We start from the raw sequence: 18,177 nt of genomic DNA, 5'->3' as shown, positions 1-18,177 counted from the left end.
GACAAAATTTCAGGTTTGGTTTTTCAATCTGGTGAGTGGCTTTGTGTAGCCTAGATACGAGGAAGTCGTGAAAACGTTGTTTCCTGTAATAATAATAATCATAACAATTAAATAATTACCTTCAGGAAATTGACATTTACGGGCTCTTAAGTCTCATGTGGGAAACATGCAATATAGCAATTTGCTTTTCATTTTGTGGCACGTCTTTGTTAAAATGCTCTGGCATTCCCGAAATATTTGCTTTCAGCTTTCTGATCAGCTGTCTATTTTTCGTAAATATATTAGTAAATTTCTTCTTCTAATAAAATGTTTTTCTTAAATAGAATTGGCCGGGCTCGGAGCGAGGATTCTTGCAATATGAGTGTTAGTGGTGAGGTTTGTGGTACGAATTTCCTATCTCTATTTCTACTGTGAAATATATATCTATATATCAGTAACATTTTTCTATTCATCGGATCTCTGTGTGTTTCTTGTAAATATATTGGCAACTTTTTTCTTCTAAATGAAATGATTTAGTTCTTACAAAATGAACAATAAATAACTGTGGAAACTTTTTCTTAAATAGAACACGCTGAAATTTGGTCATGTGGTCTAACAATACAATTCAATTCAATGCCAAATTTAATGAATCCACACTCAGTCCAACCTATGCGTGTGCAGATAAATGGTCAAAGATATTGAAGTATCTTAATAAATTATTATTATTCTAGGTTAAAATAAAAATTTAGCTATTTACGTCTTTATTTTTTTTTTTTTTCAGAAAATAAAATTTTGATTCTACTAGGACACAAAATTTAAAGTTAAAGTTAGATACAATAGATACTTCTCAAAAATTTAGGAATGATATAGACACAAACACACAAGTTTATGGACTAAACTTGTGATGACCATTATTATATTATGTGCATAATGGAGACAAATTCTAATACTACTCTCGTGAATCTAACCGTATTATATTATTTGCAATTTGTTCTTCTCTGGAAAAGGTTGGCTTGCTATTATTTTTTATTGATATTCAACTGTGTATGTAAGTTTTGGATTTGGTAGGAAGTGGAAATTTCTTTGCTAATATACAATGTTCTAACTCATTCCACCTGAACCCTAATTTGAACAAAACTCATCTCCCCAATCTAAGCTGTGAAAAATGATGAATTGGCGAGAGTGAGGGCCCCATGTTGTGTGTTTAAGAGACCCAACTAGGTAGAGAAAAGGCCCACTTGGGTTGGCATATGCAAACTCTTCCAATACACAATTGGCTTAGAACTCTTGTGGTCTGTTCTTTACTCCCACATCTCACATGATTTTGTTTCTCAATCTTTTTCCTCTTCCTCCTCTTAAATACCTCTTTAATCTCTCCACTTTCTTTTCAAACTTATATTCAAACTCGATCTATTAGTCTATCTATCATATTCCTCCCTCCCTCCCTCCCACCAGCCACAGAACACACATACTTGCTTCCCACTCTTATTTATGGCTATCAAAAAGGCTAATCTACTTCAGCCCTCTGCCTCCTTCAGACATATTCTCAAAAGATGTTCAAGCTTTGGCAAGAGAACAAACGGCTGTAATGAAGATGGTCTTCCTGAAGACGTCCCAAAAGGCCATTTCGCCGTCTACGTCGGAGAAAACCGTAGCCGATACATTGTCCCGATCTCGTGGCTAGCCCATCCACAGTTCCAAAGCTTGCTGCAGAGAGCAGAGGAGGAGTTTGGTTTCAACCATGACATGGGAATCACTATCCCTTGTGAAGAAGTTGTTTTTCGCTCCTTAACTTCCATGATTAAGTTCAGATAAAGTTCAAACAAATACAAATACTCATCATTTTTTTTTTTACTCTTTTAAGTTGTTTGATTATTAGTAGGAAAAAGGAGTTGGAAGGAGCCAAATTTGCCCTCCTCCTTTTGCTGGAGTTCTTTTTTAACACGATTGACGTAAAATCATCTTTGATTATATATTGTAAAAATTTGGTTGTGCAGTTTTTCAAACTGTAAAGCTAAACCGTATACCATTTATCTTCTTCTTCTTCTTCTTCTTCTTCTTTTTCTGTTGTTTAAGATGAAATGCCAAAGCGATGCAATGGATTTGATTTTTCTATTATTGTGAACCTCTTTACAAATCTACCATCAATAATATAAAGCAAAAGGTTGCGGGTTTTCATTATCCTCGGTTCAAATAAAACTAGACAAATCATTCTGATGTTTATTTATTTTACTTGTATTCTGGAGTTTTTTGGATTATAAATAATCTAAACTATTCTAAGTAGTTTATAATTATATAGGAGAAAATATAACTTTTGAAAGCGCAATTTTAAGTTACACCATCTTTTTGTAGTCCATTTGATTGTCCAATTAATGTTTACTACACGATAAATTCTTTATTCTTTTTTAATATTTTTTTGATTTTTCTTTCTTGAATAATTGGAGTGAACTACAAAAAGATGAGTTGAGCTATCAAAATGAATATAGTTCAATTGACATAAAAGTTTGTATTATTGATCATGAGATTATAGGTTTCAATTCCACCCCTTACATATTGTTAAAAGAAAAGACAAAAATGATGTGGTGGTATGCCTTATATAACATATAACAACTTAACCCTACACAGAGTGAGAATTCTAATAAACATATGTAATGAGTTATGCCTGCCCCAAGTTGATTCATAACGCATCAAACTTAATTTGTAAGTTTAGGATCCTTGTAATCATGGTATTGCCCCCTCCATAATTGACAGTTGACAAATTTTAGACCTTATCAAGTTGGGAGATACTTAAGTTGAACAAGTAAGAGTAGGTTCCACAATCCTCTTAAAATAATTCACAACTTTTGAGTTATAAAATAGAGTATCAATTGTTAAAAGCAAAATTATTCTTAAACAATGGTAAACTATTACTCATCAACTTCCACAAACATTTCAAAACTAACTTTTAATAAAATTTTGTTCGAGAATTTTCTTTTAGTAATCTAATCATTTATCAATGATATGATAATAAAACTTTGGGTTTAAACAAAATGACTATCATTTGAGAAAAATAAGATTAAAGGTCAATTAATCTTCTTGTGAAAAAAAAGGCACATGGGAATGGGGTTGGAGATATCCACACATAACGGATCATTCTACCAAACAGTGGCTATTGTATACCTTCCATGCTTTGCTTCATTAAGTATTCTCTATCAACAGCCGCATAATATGACTTTTATCTTTCCCTTAATTATTGCTCAAGTGTGTGTGTTTTTGTTATCTTGTATTTGTTTTAATTAAATTAAACTTTCACAATATTTGATTACTTACGTTTTAAACAAAGGGATTATGAGCTAATTTCGGTGATTAATTATATTGAGACAAAGTTCATCACATCATATCACTATATTGATTAAATAAAATAAGAATCAATTTCGCTTTCATCATCATTATCATTCATCTTTTTATTATTTCCATATCTTACCAAATTTTAGATTTCAAAGAAAAATAACTCTTTCTTTTTTAATTGTTCTTCTTACTTTTTTTTTTCTTTTTAAAAATTTAGTTCTTAAAAATAATATTTAGTGGAAGAAGAAGTTTAGTTCTTGAATTACGTAGTTTAATAGATTGATTTATAAACATTTAAATTCGTGTATTACTGATTCTTCTTGTATACAAAATTGATTATTATTGAAGTTGTTAATGGATTCATAAATTATATTTAGGAGTCATTATGTTTAAAAAAAAAAACAAAAAATTAGTAAATTATTAGTTTTAAAAATGAAGGTTTGATGTGAAATGTATCTAAAGAGACAATATGAGGCTATAAAGAGTCAAAAAGGAAAAACAAGCAATAAGATAAAGCAAGATAAGATAATCACAAAAAACAGTATATATTACTATTCACCTTACCATAATTATAAGCCAATATATGCAATTTTTACTTCAATTGCTTCCATTTATTTATATAAAAAAAATGTAAACCCAATTCATTATTAAATATATAATATGTATTATCTAATTTACCGTAAATTATACAATATTACAAAATAATAACCTTTTAATTTAAATATATTTTTTAATTATTTACAAAATCAATCAAAATATTTATAAAATATTATGAAAAATTCATCTATTATCGATAGAACGACGAAATGAAATGAATTTGTATTTAAAAAAACAATTAAAAGTATTCAGTACACAAAAACTCATACCCTAAGAAGCAACAAAAGAAAAGGAGTATTAGAAAGGTTAAACTTTCACATACTTTGAAAAAGATCTTTCTAGAACTTCAAATCTGACCACAGCAACAAATTAAAAAGTACCAATTTTAATGGATTGAATTGGATGGATGACAAATTTTGTTACAAAATTTCCATTACCAAATTGAAAGAAAAGAAAATGATAATGATGATGACGACGACATATAATAATGGATAGTTGTAAGTTTAGGACAACATTCTTTGAGACCAAGGCCTTCCCTTCCTGGTGGGAGTAGTTTGGACACCATATGTTTGTAGAAGCAAAAAAATGGGGTTGGCCTAGGGCCAAGTTCGTAGGGCACACATGTTGCCTATGCTTACATTACGTTCTCTAAAGATTTGATATCTGAGTTTTCTTTTCGAATCTCAAAAATCTTACTATTTCTTATCGGAAATTAAGATTAAGTTTTTAGATTCTTCCATAATGAATGAAATTGATTCAGATAACCGTTGTTTTCCCTTCTATTGAGGTTGTTTTTTAAGTTAACTTAAACATATTCAATAAGTTAAGGTATATATCTTAGGTTTAGGTGTTAGAACTCTCAATCGTTGATTTAAGTTATTTTTGAAAAAATATATAACATTAAAAGTGTAGGAATAGGGACTCAAATATTTAATTTATAACCAAGGTTGTGATGTTTAAGTTGATAGTAACAATTGGGAGTTTTAATTTATGAGTAATATTATATGCAATGTTAATTTTTGTTATTGAGTTTGACATGCCTTGTAGTTGAGAACTTTTTCATAAAGTACTTTAAATAAAAATGTTTTCTTAATTTTCTAACATTGTGCTTTTAATATCAATTTTGTTTAGTTGCTAACTTGCACCAAGGGTTTTCCCAAAACTAGTTTTTAAAATCAATATATTTTCTGCTTTTGGAAAAATCGTTTTTATGTTACCACAATTTCTTTTTAACAAAAAAACACTTCTAGTAATTTGAAATTAATTATGAAAATATGCCATATGCTGAATACACTTAAAAAAGTATTTTATTTAAGAAAGGTTTTTTTTTTTAAAAAAAAGTTTTTTTTTTTGAGGTTTTATTTAATTACGTTTATGGTAGAGCTGAAAAATTTTAAAAACCATTATTACTTGAAAACAATGTGTATAAATATTGTTTATGCAAATGTTTAAATTAATTGTTTTTGTGTACTAATAATGTCCTTTACTTGTTTGATTTAGGTGGACTTTTGTACTACTGTCCAATTAATTTAATTTTGTTTCTTAATAAGAACTATCTTTAATCTTTTAATTGCATTAGAGAAATCACAATAAGTTAAATACTGTTTTTGAACTTATTATTATTATTATTATAAATGCTTTTAGTAAAACAATGGTATAGGATGGAAAATGTATTAATAATTGATTATAATAACTTATTGTTATGCTATTATTAGTAATATTATATAGATATTAGTTGTAAAATTTAAATTGTTTCTATATTAATTCAATTGTTTGTTAAGTATGAAAGAGAGTTCTTTAATCTCATATGCTAAGTTCAACTTTATCTGTTTTACAAAGTGACATCTAAGTATCCAATTATGCGGGCACCGGTTATGGGCCGGTGGGCTCAAAAATCCCAACGAAGTTGGGCTTCGTATATGACCCATATAGCAAAATGGGCCTGCGAGTTTTAGTTTGACGTGATATAAATTCGTCTAAACCCTAGGTTTCTCTTTTATCGCTGCGGTACCGAACTGAAAATCTCCGATCTCGCGGAGCCGCCATGGGAAGAGTCATTCGTGCTCAACGTAAGGGAGCGGGATCTGTCTTCAGGTCCCATACACATCATCGGAAGGGTCCGGCCAGGTTTAGAAGTCTTGATTTCGGCGAACGAAATGGTTATCTGAAAGGAGTCGTCACTGAGATTATTCACGATCCTGGCCGTGGAGCGCCACTTGCTCGAGTTTCCTTCCGCCATCCTTTCAGGTATAAGAAACAGAATGAGCTGTTCGTTGCGGCCGAGGGTATGTACACTGGCCAATTTGTTTACTGCGGGAAGAAAGCAAATCTTGTGGTTGGAAATGTCTTGCCCATCAGGTCGATCCCTGAAGGTGCCGTCGTCTGCAACGTTGAACACCATGTTGGTGATCGTGGTGTTTTTGCCAGGTGTTCGGGAGACTACGCTATTGTTATCAGTCACAATCCCGATAACGACACATCCAGGTTTGGTGATGAGTTATTGGTTTTTGTTTAATTCGTTTGATATCATCTATAAACATACTTTTTCTTATCGCGTTTGTATGTTATTTTGCGTTAATATTATGTTAATTGTTGCACCAACGTAGCTAATAAGTCTAATCTAATGAGTGTAGTTAACCTTTCACCTATACGAACAAATTTAGTACAAGAAGATGTATTGCCTTGACATCTCGAAGAGGCTCGAGAAGGTTTTTGAGAGAGGAAGAGAAAGGCGAATGAGAGTGGAACGGGATAAATATGAAAAGAGGAGAATTAATAAACGAGAACAAAAATTAGGGTGAGAAGTAAAAGCAGAAGAAATCAAATAAAGAACCGTCAAGGAGAGATAATAGATCCAAATTTGAGATTAGGGTTGAATTTTGACTGAAAAATTATTGACCTACCTGAAGTTTGACAGTTAATTTTCGCATGACTCTTGATGGGTTGTTCTGTGAACTTTATCTCTTGTAATGATCTTAATTGATATGGCAATAAAATTGCAAACTTTTGGTGCTTGCAAGATAGGTTCTAATTGATTGTCCAGGTTGAATAACTATCGTAGGCTCCATTCCCGGTTGTTGGAATTTAATAATTTAAGTTATTGATTCTTTTCTATTTTTGTTGTTTGGTGTTGGGTGCTGAACTGAATTGATGTTTAATTCTTGTTTTAAACTTTGCTGCCTTATGGTATTTTATCTTTTTGTGTGTGATTGATTGGTAATTAACAGATTGGTGACATTTGATTCTAGCTTGTGTGGATTCATTCAAACATTTTGTCTGATGTTCGTTTCTTAATAACAATCAGGATCAAGCTTCCATCCGGTGCGAAGAAAATAGTTCCAAGTGGGTGCCGTGCCATGGTTGGTCAGGTTGCAGGTGGAGGCAGGACTGAGAAGCCCCTCTTGAAGGCTGGTAATGCTTACCATAAATTTAGAGTGAAGAGGAACTGCTGGCCGAAGGTCCGTGGTGTTGCAATGAATCCCGTTGAGCATCCTCATGGAGGAGGTAACCATCAACACATTGGACATGCCAGCACAGTCAGACGGGATGCTCCTCCGGGTCAAAAGGTTGGTCTCATTGCAGCAAGAAGAACTGGTAGGCTCAGAGGACAAGCTGCAGCAACTGCCGCTAAAGCCGATAAGGCATAGACAGTATTATAATTTAGATTGTTACTTCGGTTTTGAGATCATTTCATTTTACTTTTATCTATCAATTTTTCCAAGACTAGTCGTGTACGACCAATATAACTTTTTGAGAAACTGTTATCGAGTTCCTGTCTTCACAAATTTGAAATTTTGGTTTGTTTTTTCCCGTATGAGTTTGTTCCGATAAATATTTGGCTGATTCTTATTTCCTTTTTGTTTGGTGCTCACATTGTCTTGAAGGTTACTTTTTTTCTCTTTTGATAACAAATTGAAGTTTTACTTAGGTCAGAAGTTTTGCTCTGATTAAATGCCCACCTTAATAATATATGAACATTGATTTTAAAAAATGAGTGCTCTGCCTAAATTTGTTTTGAACCAGGAGTATAAAAGATTGAATCGAACGGAAACCTAACGGAGCTTGGTTCAGTTTAGTTTGCCACTTTCTAAGTTGCTTCTCCGGCAATTGATTCGTTGTTTGAAGGGTTTTTTTTTTTTTGTACCCATAACGTTGTTCTATTTCTATTCATATAGCTTTGGAAGTTAAAATTGTCTTTTTTCGTAGTACAATAGGGATGTGAATCAAACCTTCTATCTTAACTACTGTTCAACACACATCTTCCAACTCAACATCTTGTTTTCATAACATTTAAAATATAATCATAGTGTAAAACACAGTGGTGAAAGATAGTGGTTTTTCACCTTCTCCCGGATAAATGGGCCTGGGATTAAACATTATAGCGGGCCAGTGGCCCAGAACTGATGTTGCTAAATTTTGGAGGTCCATTATGTCTGAAAGGAAGACTCAATTGCTCGAACTGTCCGCCCGCCCGTATTGCAGACAGTAATGGCTCTTTTGCAGACAACAATCTGCCTTCGTATTTCCACAATCATCTTCTTCCTCATCTTTCTCCTATCCGAGAAATCTCATTGTATCAGAGTTCCGAATCGAATTGTTGAACCTCTTAAGACTACTTCGAGCCATCAGTCCTTGAAAACCGCAGTTTTTGCTCTTGGAAGTTTCTGGAGATCCGAAGCTGTCTTCGGTTGCTTGGATGGAGTTGTTCGGACCACCGTCGGCTATGCCGGTGGTACTAAACACAACCCTGAGTACCGTAGCTTGGGGGATCACGCCGAGTCTGTTCGGGTTTGTGCTCTTACCTTCTCTTTTCTTCTCCTTTCCATTTCTTTTCTTTTTTCTTTTTTATTGCTTAATTTTCACTTTTCGTTTTGTGAATTTTCTGGACTCTACATTTCGGATGGTGTCGCGGATGTCATTATTTCGGTAGATCCTGTTTGTACGTTTGCTCGTATTGTTTGCATACCTTTTCAATATTGTTTTGCTTTCTCGATCGGATTTATTGTCTTGGAATTCTCCCTGTGCGAGGCAGTGATGAGGTTTGAATGTCCTGACATTTGGTGGTATGTAGAATTTGTTTGTCGCAGATCTCTGATGTGCAAATGGATTGAATCCAGTTTTCTTTTTTTTCGACGACTTGTCAGTGCTTTGGATAGGAATTATTAATAACTTCGGTATAAATCGTCTTGTCTATTTAGGCACCTACGACCAACCAATCAAATGAGGCATTCATTTACGTGCATTTAAGAAATTGTTCGACTGAATTTGCATGTTCTGTAAAATTTTGAAATCGATGGTGCCTTCACTTATTCCTAGATGAGTTTGTTGTATTCTATTGTGGTGACGAAATTACTTGAGGAACCGCCCTCCATGATAAATGCTTGAATCTGTAGATATCATTGGTGGACCATGGAGTATTTCAAGTTACAAAATTTGAATCGTTTGTTGATATATATTGGTTTTGAAAAAGTTTCGTTATGGGTTTCCTTTCATTACATCAATGTTTTGATGTGATTGAGTTTTTTATCATATGCTTTGTAATTCTTTGCAGGTTGAATATGATCCTAAGCTTATTAGTTTTAGGCAACTCTTAGAGGTTTTCTGGTCCAGTCATGATTCTAGGCAAGTGTTTGGGCAAGGTCCTGATGTGGGCAACCAGTATAGGTATGCTATTTATAAATTCCAGCTCTTAATTTAGTCGAAATTAACCTTTGATGATGGTGTTATGTATTCTTTTGTATCAGATCTATCATTTTTACTATTATTGACACTGAGGAATCTAGACTGGCTACTGCTAGCAAAGAAAACGAGCAACAGAAATCAAGAGGAAGTGCTGTAACTACACAAATTCAGGAACTTGGAGCATTTTATCCTGCTGAGCCTGAACATCAGGTTAATACCATTGATTAATGTAATCCTTCAAAGCAATTTTGTGGAGAAATTTCAGCTTTTAAGATATCCTGGTCCTTGACATGCAAATCACCTAAAAACATTACAAGTTAAGATAGATTGAGATATCTTTGGTCTTTGCCTACTTTGTAAGTTTGTACCCTCAGCCCCCACTTTTCCCATTTGAAGCTGAAGTAATTAAGGTTATGATGTATGTAGTCTTTTTTGACTTTGTGAATTGCAACCTCCTAAACCTCCTTTCCCATTTGAAAGATGAAGTGCATCTCAACTCTAGAAATGGATGACCCATTTCAAGAGACTTTGTGGTCAAAGGAAGATAGTTGCAAATATAACATTTGGGTCTAAAGTATTAACAAATAGAGCATAGAAAAAAAATGCAAATGTAGCAAAATTTAGGAACCTATAAGTGATAGAGTCTATCATTCGTGAATTTTGCTTTATTTGCAATTATTTTTCCAATTGTTACACATTTAATTATTAGTCCTAAAAGTCATGTCTTTGCACATTTAATCATATCATATGTCGCTAAAACTGATCTACATATTTACAAGCAGAAATTTGAGCTGAAGAGGAATCCATTTTTTCTTCAATTAATGGGGAACTTGCCAGAAGAGGAGCTTGAGATGTCCACTTTGGCAGCAAATATGAATGGGTACGCCGCAGAGCTATGCCCTCCAAAGACTCAGAAGCAAATTGATGCCAAGATCAACGATATTATCAAGAAAGGATGGCCTATTCTGAGAGAAAAGTAAGTTCGTCTTCTTGCAAACTTCCAGCTTGGCTAGCAAACCATGTTCTTGTTAGATTGCAGAAGCCCAAATTGTTCGATCATCCATTGAATTTACTCTCTCAGCTTCAATTTTTTGTAGCTACAAATTTCATTTTTTGGTTTAAACCCATTATGTAGATTGATTACTCATTACCAATTGGGAATATTTCATTCTTTAAACCTTTCGTTTCCCCTTTCTGGCGTCAAGAAACTAAGCTGTATTGTACCTCAGTTTCTGATTTAGTGTAACAGGTATTGAAGATTCAGGCTCAGCTCACTAGCTAAATATAGTTTTTATATATATACATATATATAATTCGTTGAAGACTGAAGAGAACCAATGAGCTGCCTTGAGTCGTGGTTTCATTTTTTTTTATTTATTATATAAAATACCTAAATATAAAAGAGATCTATTTCGTAAACCTTCTATTATTATCTTTATTTGGGAAACATATGGAAATTCCATTCTTGTTGAAAACTTAATTTAAATTGTGAACAAACGAATGAATGGAGAAAAATTAAGTTTCAAGTGTTCACTACTACGAATGAAGAAACTGAATTGTTCGAGAAATATATCAAATACTATATACTATATTTTCAAGCGTTCACATATTTATAAATATACGTTCTGGCAGTGGCAGGGATAAGAAGACCTAATATAATATTATTTCAAAAAGAAGAAAGCTAAATACATTTAATGGTTTTTTCTTTTTATATTTTTTGGTTGGTTTCAATTTTGTTTTTAATATTTAAAATATATATTTGAAGTGTGAAATTTTTTAATTTAGAAAGATAATAATAACACTATAACGAATAATAAAAAAAGATGAACGTAAAATAATAAAAATGATAGAAAATAGTAAACTAAAGCTTTAAAATAGTATTGATCGTAGCTAATTAAGGAGTACAAAAGAATATTTACTATAAGAAGATGTTGTTTTATAGTCTTAGATAAATACTTGTCTAAAACGTCCCCTTAAAGAGCTAGTAAAAACTCATGCTCATCGAGGTAAAAATGCATATTTCACACTAATAATAATTTTGTAATAGCAGAGGTTTTTTTAAGAAAATAAACTCTTGTATTTGTTTACAAAAAGAATGGTTAGAATTTATGTATACAATAAGGTAAAACAACGAATATCAAGAGATCAACATGGTCAGATACAAATTTCATTTGAAATAATTAGAAGAAAAAAAAATCATGATTACAAATAGCATCAAATAAGATTATTATACAAAAAAAAAAAAAAAAAAAGAGGTTAGATTCTCTTTACTTTGTAGGTGGATATATTGAAAAGTTCATACATATTTACCATCCATTTATTGACAATTATTAAGAAACCTAGCCAGTCCTTAATGAGTAAGCAATTACATAAAATGATTTAATAACAACATAGGCTACCATAATTAATTGCAATTTAGAAGTGGAGGCAATTTCGTCTTTAGCTTTCCCCTCCAAATTATGTCACAATGTGAGGGTCAATGATTATAGACAAAGGTCAACGCTCTAAAGACTGTTATTTATACATCTTTGACTTTTTAGTAATTGTTTACTTGTTAACTTATTTCTGTTTCTACTTTTAGAAATTTGGTAACTAATTAACCTTTTTTTTGTTGTTTTTAAAACAAAAATTTACTTTTAAAATTATGAAAAAAACTAAAACTAAAAATGAAAATGAGAATTTCGGTTCTTAAATTAGTTACCATACATATACAGTTTTTGAATCTTAATTTTGAAATCGTAAAAGTATACAATAAATAAATATAAGAACACAAATTAAAAATTCAAAGCTTCAACTTCTACAAAATTTTAACCAAACATAAATAAACTTGGTCTTTACTCTATGAAGTAAGAAATTTGAGAACTACACATAAGTTTACAAAAGTTTGGTATTTATACAACACGAAATCAAATGCTAGAAGAAGTTGACAATTTTCTGAAGGGTGACATTCCACATGGCCTCATAATAAACTTAAGTACATATAAAGTTTAAAGAATATGCCTAAGAATCTACTTTACTGCCATCATATTTCAAGCTTTTGTATTTTTAAAAAACACTCTCAAAATTCCAATACAATCATTTCAAAATTAAGGATTAAAGAACGTCTTGTTATAGCATGAAACAGAGAGTGGGGTTATTAGTCTAAAAAAAAAAAAGAATAAATGTGTAGGACAGACCCATAAAAACTGATAAATCGTGAAATTGATGTTCTTTTAGTCGTGAACCCTACCAAAGAATCTATGGAATCAACAACTTTACTTCCTTGGGCCACACCCGAAAAATAAAAAAGAATGAAAAAAGACACCAACAGCCTAAAAAAAGCAGGCTCTATTTACAAAATAGAATAGTGTGCAAGGAATTCACAATCATGCTAAAGGATTACACAGGGAGGAACTCCCTATCCCAGCTTACCTCAAAAATTTCCCCTTAGGAATCATGTTGAAAATCATCCTGATTTCCTAATAATTAACACAAGATTTCCCCCCCTTTTTTTTTCCTCAAAAAGGACAGTTTACCTGCCTGATCATAAACCAAATTAATTCCTCCTTGTTACTTCACCAAACAGTTTCATTCTCTTGTTTTGATTGTTAAGTATGATATCATGTTTGAATTGGCAATTAAGGCCATTTCGACACCCTTTTGGGCCATTAAAGTAAATGCATTGTTTCTGAATCTTGGGTTTCAAGTTTTCTTCTTTCATCTCATGTGCCATATTCAGATTATGATGGTTGTAAATATTGCCATCTTGTTGTCCAAGTTTCTGTTTCTTAAAGTCCCTTTGATCTCCATGTTCTCTAACTAAGTTCTTATAGTAGCTAACGTCCTTCACTTGCTGAGCTGCTTCTTTTCTCACTGAACTTATCAGCGACATGTTTGCTTGTACGGGAATTGTACCTAATTTTGAATAGTTCTCGGCATTTCGTACGGTAACTTTTATCCGGTTGGGATCTTGAACTGGTAAGTTGCCGGGAACTACAACTAAATTTACATCAGATGTAGGTATGCTACTCGTCTGAGGGAGCGCAGCAGTGACCGTTGATGAGAATCCATTCGACACTCTTGGTATTCTATTGGATTCACTCACTGGCTTTGACAAAGATATTGGTGCACCAGTGGTGATGGGTGGCGGATTCCCTGGGACAGCTGTAGATAGAGGGTGAATATTGGACAAATTCTGAATCATTTTCGGGTCACTGAAAATTTTAATAAGCAAATTCGTGTCAATCATGCTTCCCTGCTCCATGCTTTTCGTTAATACTGCATATGCAGTAGAGGCAGCAACGGCTACATCCACGCCAACATCAGGTAACTTCTCGATAGGCTTTTCAACTGCAGATGTTTCAACGGTTCTTACAGAAGGTTCCAAATGAAAGTGGGAAGCCATCGGCAGAGAGCTCGTAGAGAAGTTTCCTACAATGGCCGAATCTGAACCTAAATCTTCACACTCATCTTCTTCAACAGGAATAATAGGGATAAGAGGAGTGAGGCTATCATCGTAAAGCTCATCTTGAATATCAGAAGAAACAGTCGCACTATACACACACAAAAAAGAAAAAAATTGCATAAGGTTAATGTTAACAAAATAATGAGCGAGCCTTCCAAGTTGATGTCAAAAACAAAATAGTGAAATTACCCTGGAGGAATGGCAGACGCTCGGGGATAAACTGCTTCAAGCAATCTCATTTCTCTAAACTTCTGAGATTCTACCTCTTCACTTTCCTCTCCTGCCCCCACACGCCAGTTGGGATTCATAACAAACTGTACGGAGAAAAATAGTATTGCGGTTTTCAAAATATTGCACAACAGAAGAAGATGCAAGCAACATACATCACATAGTAGAGTGGATTACTACATTGAACTGAACAAAATTATCAAATAGGGCTCTCAGCCTCTCACCTTGAGAGGGCGCTTCCACTTAACCAAAGGGATGCAGGACAGGTCTGCTAATTGGTTCCCCAAAGGAGTAACTTCAAATCCAGGAGGGCAATCGTTAATCTCGGTGGTATAAGGATGTAACATCCAAGGAGTTTTTGCTTGGAGTTGATCTGGAGATTTCAGACCAACTTTTGAAGGACAGTCCTCTGATGAGAATAGCTTCACCTATTCAAAACCATAGATATTCAGCTTAATTTTAAACTTCAATGTACTTCAATTTGCATAAGTTACACAGCCAGAAGGAAAGGAGGGAAATCCTAATATCTGTAATATCAGCATCTGCAACATCTAATTATTAAGTATAACATTCTAAGCTCCAATCAATATCTTGCATCGCCCTGTTAAGGCATTGCCTCCGTTCAAACCAAAGCCTTCGTCAATGGCGTACTTAAGCAAGTTCCATTGTCACTCTCAGAATGGCAATAGGTGAACCAGAGTGTGTTCATAAAATGTAAAAGGTAGGGCATTCAATCTAGCATCTGAGAAGTAGCCATTACAATTTTTAGGAAAGAAAGCAAACGACGACAAAACAATATTTTCTGAAAAAAGTGACAATAAACAAAAAATGTGTCTGCGCAGCCACATGGTCTGATCACAAATCAAATGGTCTCAGCCTCAGGAACATAGAAATGAAAAGGGTTGGTTTCCTATGGAAGAAACTATATAACAACACTTCAAAAATGCATTCTAAGGAGGAACAAAAATATTTCCTATACTGGAAATGAATGGCATTAATATTTCCATACTGGGCTTTGAGAGAAGATTTCTTTATTGGTTCATCGAAATAGTTATCCAACATCCAAATCCTCCAAGAAACCACATCATTAAAAGAAGAAGAAAACAAAGTTTGATCTTCTTCTATATCACCTCCGTATGGTTGAGTTTTTACAAAGAAAAAAAAGAAAAGGATTCCATAAAAGATTCCACTTTTACTTCTTCTTGAAGCAACTAAAAAAACCCATTTGCATGTTGTTGTTTTTTTTTCGTTTATTTATTAATTATTGTTGTTTGTGGGATTATTGATCATGAGCAAAAGTTGCAGTTTTGATGAACAAAGGATTATTCTGTTAATATTTTGTCGCCAGAAGCTTTGGGCACGTGTATCGTACTTGAAACTATAATCTGAATCCGATTGTTATTTCCTCAATCTTTAACATACCATATTTTAGATTGAGATCGTATCTTCAAAGCTTCCATAAATTTATTGATCTGATATTCAAGATCGTCACTCAGATCGATCCATCGGACTGCGGCTCATTGAAATCCGTAAATGTGAGCAAATGTATCAATAATTTATTGCCCAATTGATGGTAGCAAACAAACTTATTTCTTAATTCACCCAACGAGCGATATTAATTCCAACTTTTTGTTATCAAGAAAACGAATTCATTAGCAGCAAAATCTTGTTAATCGCTCCGGTTTTTGGAAAAACATTGTCCAAAAGATGAGTATTTCTATAAAAAATTTAAATGACCTAAATCGAAATTATACAATTTAGATCAATAAGAAAAGTGGTTCGATTAGAGGTTAAATTCGTTGGATGTTATATTAATTTTAATGACTTTCTAAGGAAACGAGACTTCGATTAGAAGATATTACGATTATACCTGACAAAGATTAACTCCACGAGCCCACGAAACACCCTTTGATTTCCTCGACCGCTTCATCTCTAAATCTCAGATCAAAGACGCTCTAACTCAAAATCGATTCGCTTCAAAATTACCAATAATGTTCCAGATTATAAAGCATATAACCAAATAAACGATCGGTTATGAAGGGGAGATAATCTACTTACAAACGAAGATTTGTTTTATCTGAACAAAAAAAAAAAAAGAAAAAAAAAACTCAATCCTTTAAGGTGGATCCGATAGTAAGGATCTGATTCAGAAAATTAAAATCGAAAAGAAGACGATGAAGAAAATAGAATGAAATTAGAAGCAGATGACGAAGGGAAAGGGAGAAAGAATGGTGCGCTGCAAAAGAGGAAGCCCTAGAAACCGACCCTATCGAGTCGACGACGATTCAGCCTCTTTAGGGATTTTATTTGTCATATATATATACTGACGTTACAAAATACCTTTTAGTTTTAGATAGGTTTCATTAGGAGGAAAATTTCACAAACAACCTCCACGTTTGTTACAAATACATCCCTAAAATTTTCATTTAATTGATTACTTAACTAAAATTAGGGCAAATTTTTTATAAACTTTCTATACGATCCGGTGGTGGTTTACGAAATTTAATTGAATCAAAATATGATATTCAAATCGTATAATATTTATATTTTTGAAGTTTAAAAAATATATATTAAATCAATTTATGCGTCCAACAATTTGTACCATACATTTTTTCGTACAAATAATATAATTATTAGTTACAAATTTAAAATTTTTAAATTTATCTAATACATCCAATAATTTCTAAACAATTATAATGGGTTAAAATGCATGTGTTTGTGTGTATATTTAGAGCAATAAAAATTAGTTAATGGTTAATTTATTAAAATATAAAAAATAATGGCATTTATTTTTCTTGAATCAAAGGGGTAGGATTTAGGGAACCAATACTCAACCAACAAAGCAAGCACTAATTTTGGTTCTAAAAGGGGTTCACATGGTCTATAGTTAAACAATACCAACATTTTTTTTTTAATATTTTATAAACAATTGAATATACACATATATAACGATAAGAAGTGAGGGGGTCGCACGTTCCCCTTGCCCCTTCATAGATCGATCCTTGATTTATATGGCAAAATGTTATGTTTTTATTTATCACACTTGGTTGCTTGTTTATGATGCTACTTTGCAATCTCTTCGAGTAGTTATAGGTTGTTTGATATGAAACTTTTATTTTTTGATCTAATTTGTTGGGGGCTTCTCTTGGAACGCCCAAACAACCCATTTTCTTTAAGAATATTTATGAGTTGTTTTGGTTCTGTGTGTCTTGACATGAGGTTGTGACGTCTCTTATCTCTTTTTAGTAAATTTAACGTCTATATTAAAAAAACCTACTAATAATATGTCTTGGATTAGGAGTGGAGTATAATGGAGTGGACTAAGATCTTTAATTGTTTGTTTGGGGCAATGTTTAGTTTTAGTTGGAGATTAGGATTAAGATTTAAAACAAATTACATGCTCTTACCATTCTTCAACTCTAGGGTATTTGTTTCGAGGGTTAGGAAGTTCGTTGATCAACTTATGGACACCACCTCCTATAACCATCGTCGGCTAATCTCCGACTAGCACCTCCAGCGACACCACTAGTGAACTTACGACAAACAACTCCATTTTTAGGAGTTTTTATCGAAAATCTTTAAATAAAAAACAAATTTTTGAAAAGTTGGTTTCTAAGTTGTTCTAAAAGCTTTAGTTTAATTATAATAATATTTTAAAATACACTTGCTCATTATTTTTTTTTTCTTTTTTAGGTTTTTAAAAATTATTATTATTAGGTTATCCTTTTTTCATTTTTAGGTTTTTAAAAATTATTATTATTATGTTATCTTTTTAAACTATCTCTTTACCTTTTTTTTTCCCTTCTCCTTTTTTTGTTTGCTAGTACTAAATAAACTTCACTTACATGTTTCATTTTTTTTTATATATATATATGTATGTATATATGTATGTATGTATATGTATTGATAGACTTTTATTA

At 32.6% G+C, this 18,177-nt stretch overlaps 4 protein-coding genes across 4 annotated transcripts; 3 read left to right on the top strand and 1 right to left on the bottom strand.

The window, feature by feature from the left end:
- The first annotated feature begins 1,330 nt into the window (after window positions 1-1,330).
- Window positions 1,331-2,016, top strand: LOC103485116 (protein SMALL AUXIN UP-REGULATED RNA 12). Its single transcript, XM_008442585.3, has one exon. The coding sequence runs from the start codon at window positions 1,471-1,473 to the stop codon at window positions 1,792-1,794; it is 324 nt and encodes a 107-aa protein (XP_008440807.1). The 5' UTR covers window positions 1,331-1,470; the 3' UTR covers window positions 1,795-2,016.
- A 3,819-nt stretch (window positions 2,017-5,835) lies between these two features.
- On the top strand, window positions 5,836-7,717 carry LOC103485115 (60S ribosomal protein L8-3). Its single transcript, XM_008442583.3, has 2 exons — window positions 5,836-6,387; window positions 7,208-7,717. The coding sequence occupies exons 1-2, from the start codon at window positions 5,948-5,950 to the stop codon at window positions 7,548-7,550; spliced, it is 783 nt and encodes a 260-aa protein (XP_008440805.1). The 5' UTR covers window positions 5,836-5,947; the 3' UTR covers window positions 7,551-7,717.
- A 430-nt stretch (window positions 7,718-8,147) lies between these two features.
- LOC103485114 (peptide methionine sulfoxide reductase A5) lies at window positions 8,148-10,854 on the top strand. Its single transcript, XM_008442581.3, has 4 exons — window positions 8,148-8,691; window positions 9,455-9,567; window positions 9,648-9,795; window positions 10,368-10,854. The coding sequence occupies exons 1-4, from the start codon at window positions 8,392-8,394 to the stop codon at window positions 10,563-10,565; spliced, it is 759 nt and encodes a 252-aa protein (XP_008440803.1). The 5' UTR covers window positions 8,148-8,391; the 3' UTR covers window positions 10,566-10,854.
- Window positions 10,855-12,897: 2,043 nt separating this feature from the next.
- LOC103485112 (zinc finger CCCH domain-containing protein 6-like) lies at window positions 12,898-16,555 on the bottom strand. The gene is made up of 4 exons (XM_008442580.3): window positions 16,128-16,555; window positions 14,482-14,685; window positions 14,219-14,343; window positions 12,898-14,117 (listed from the first exon to the last, which is right to left on the bottom strand). Exons 1-4 carry the CDS (start codon window positions 16,185-16,187, stop codon window positions 13,121-13,123), a joined length of 1,386 nt encoding a protein of 461 aa, XP_008440802.2. The 5' UTR covers window positions 16,188-16,555; the 3' UTR covers window positions 12,898-13,120.
- Window positions 16,556-18,177: the final 1,622 nt, after the last annotated feature.

This window comes from Cucumis melo, chromosome 8 (genome assembly GCF_025177605.1).
Source record: "Cucumis melo cultivar AY chromosome 8, USDA_Cmelo_AY_1.0, whole genome shotgun sequence".
Classification (NCBI taxonomy): domain Eukaryota; kingdom Viridiplantae; phylum Streptophyta; class Magnoliopsida; order Cucurbitales; family Cucurbitaceae; genus Cucumis; species Cucumis melo.
This window is presented reverse-complemented; position numbering and strand designations above follow the sequence as displayed.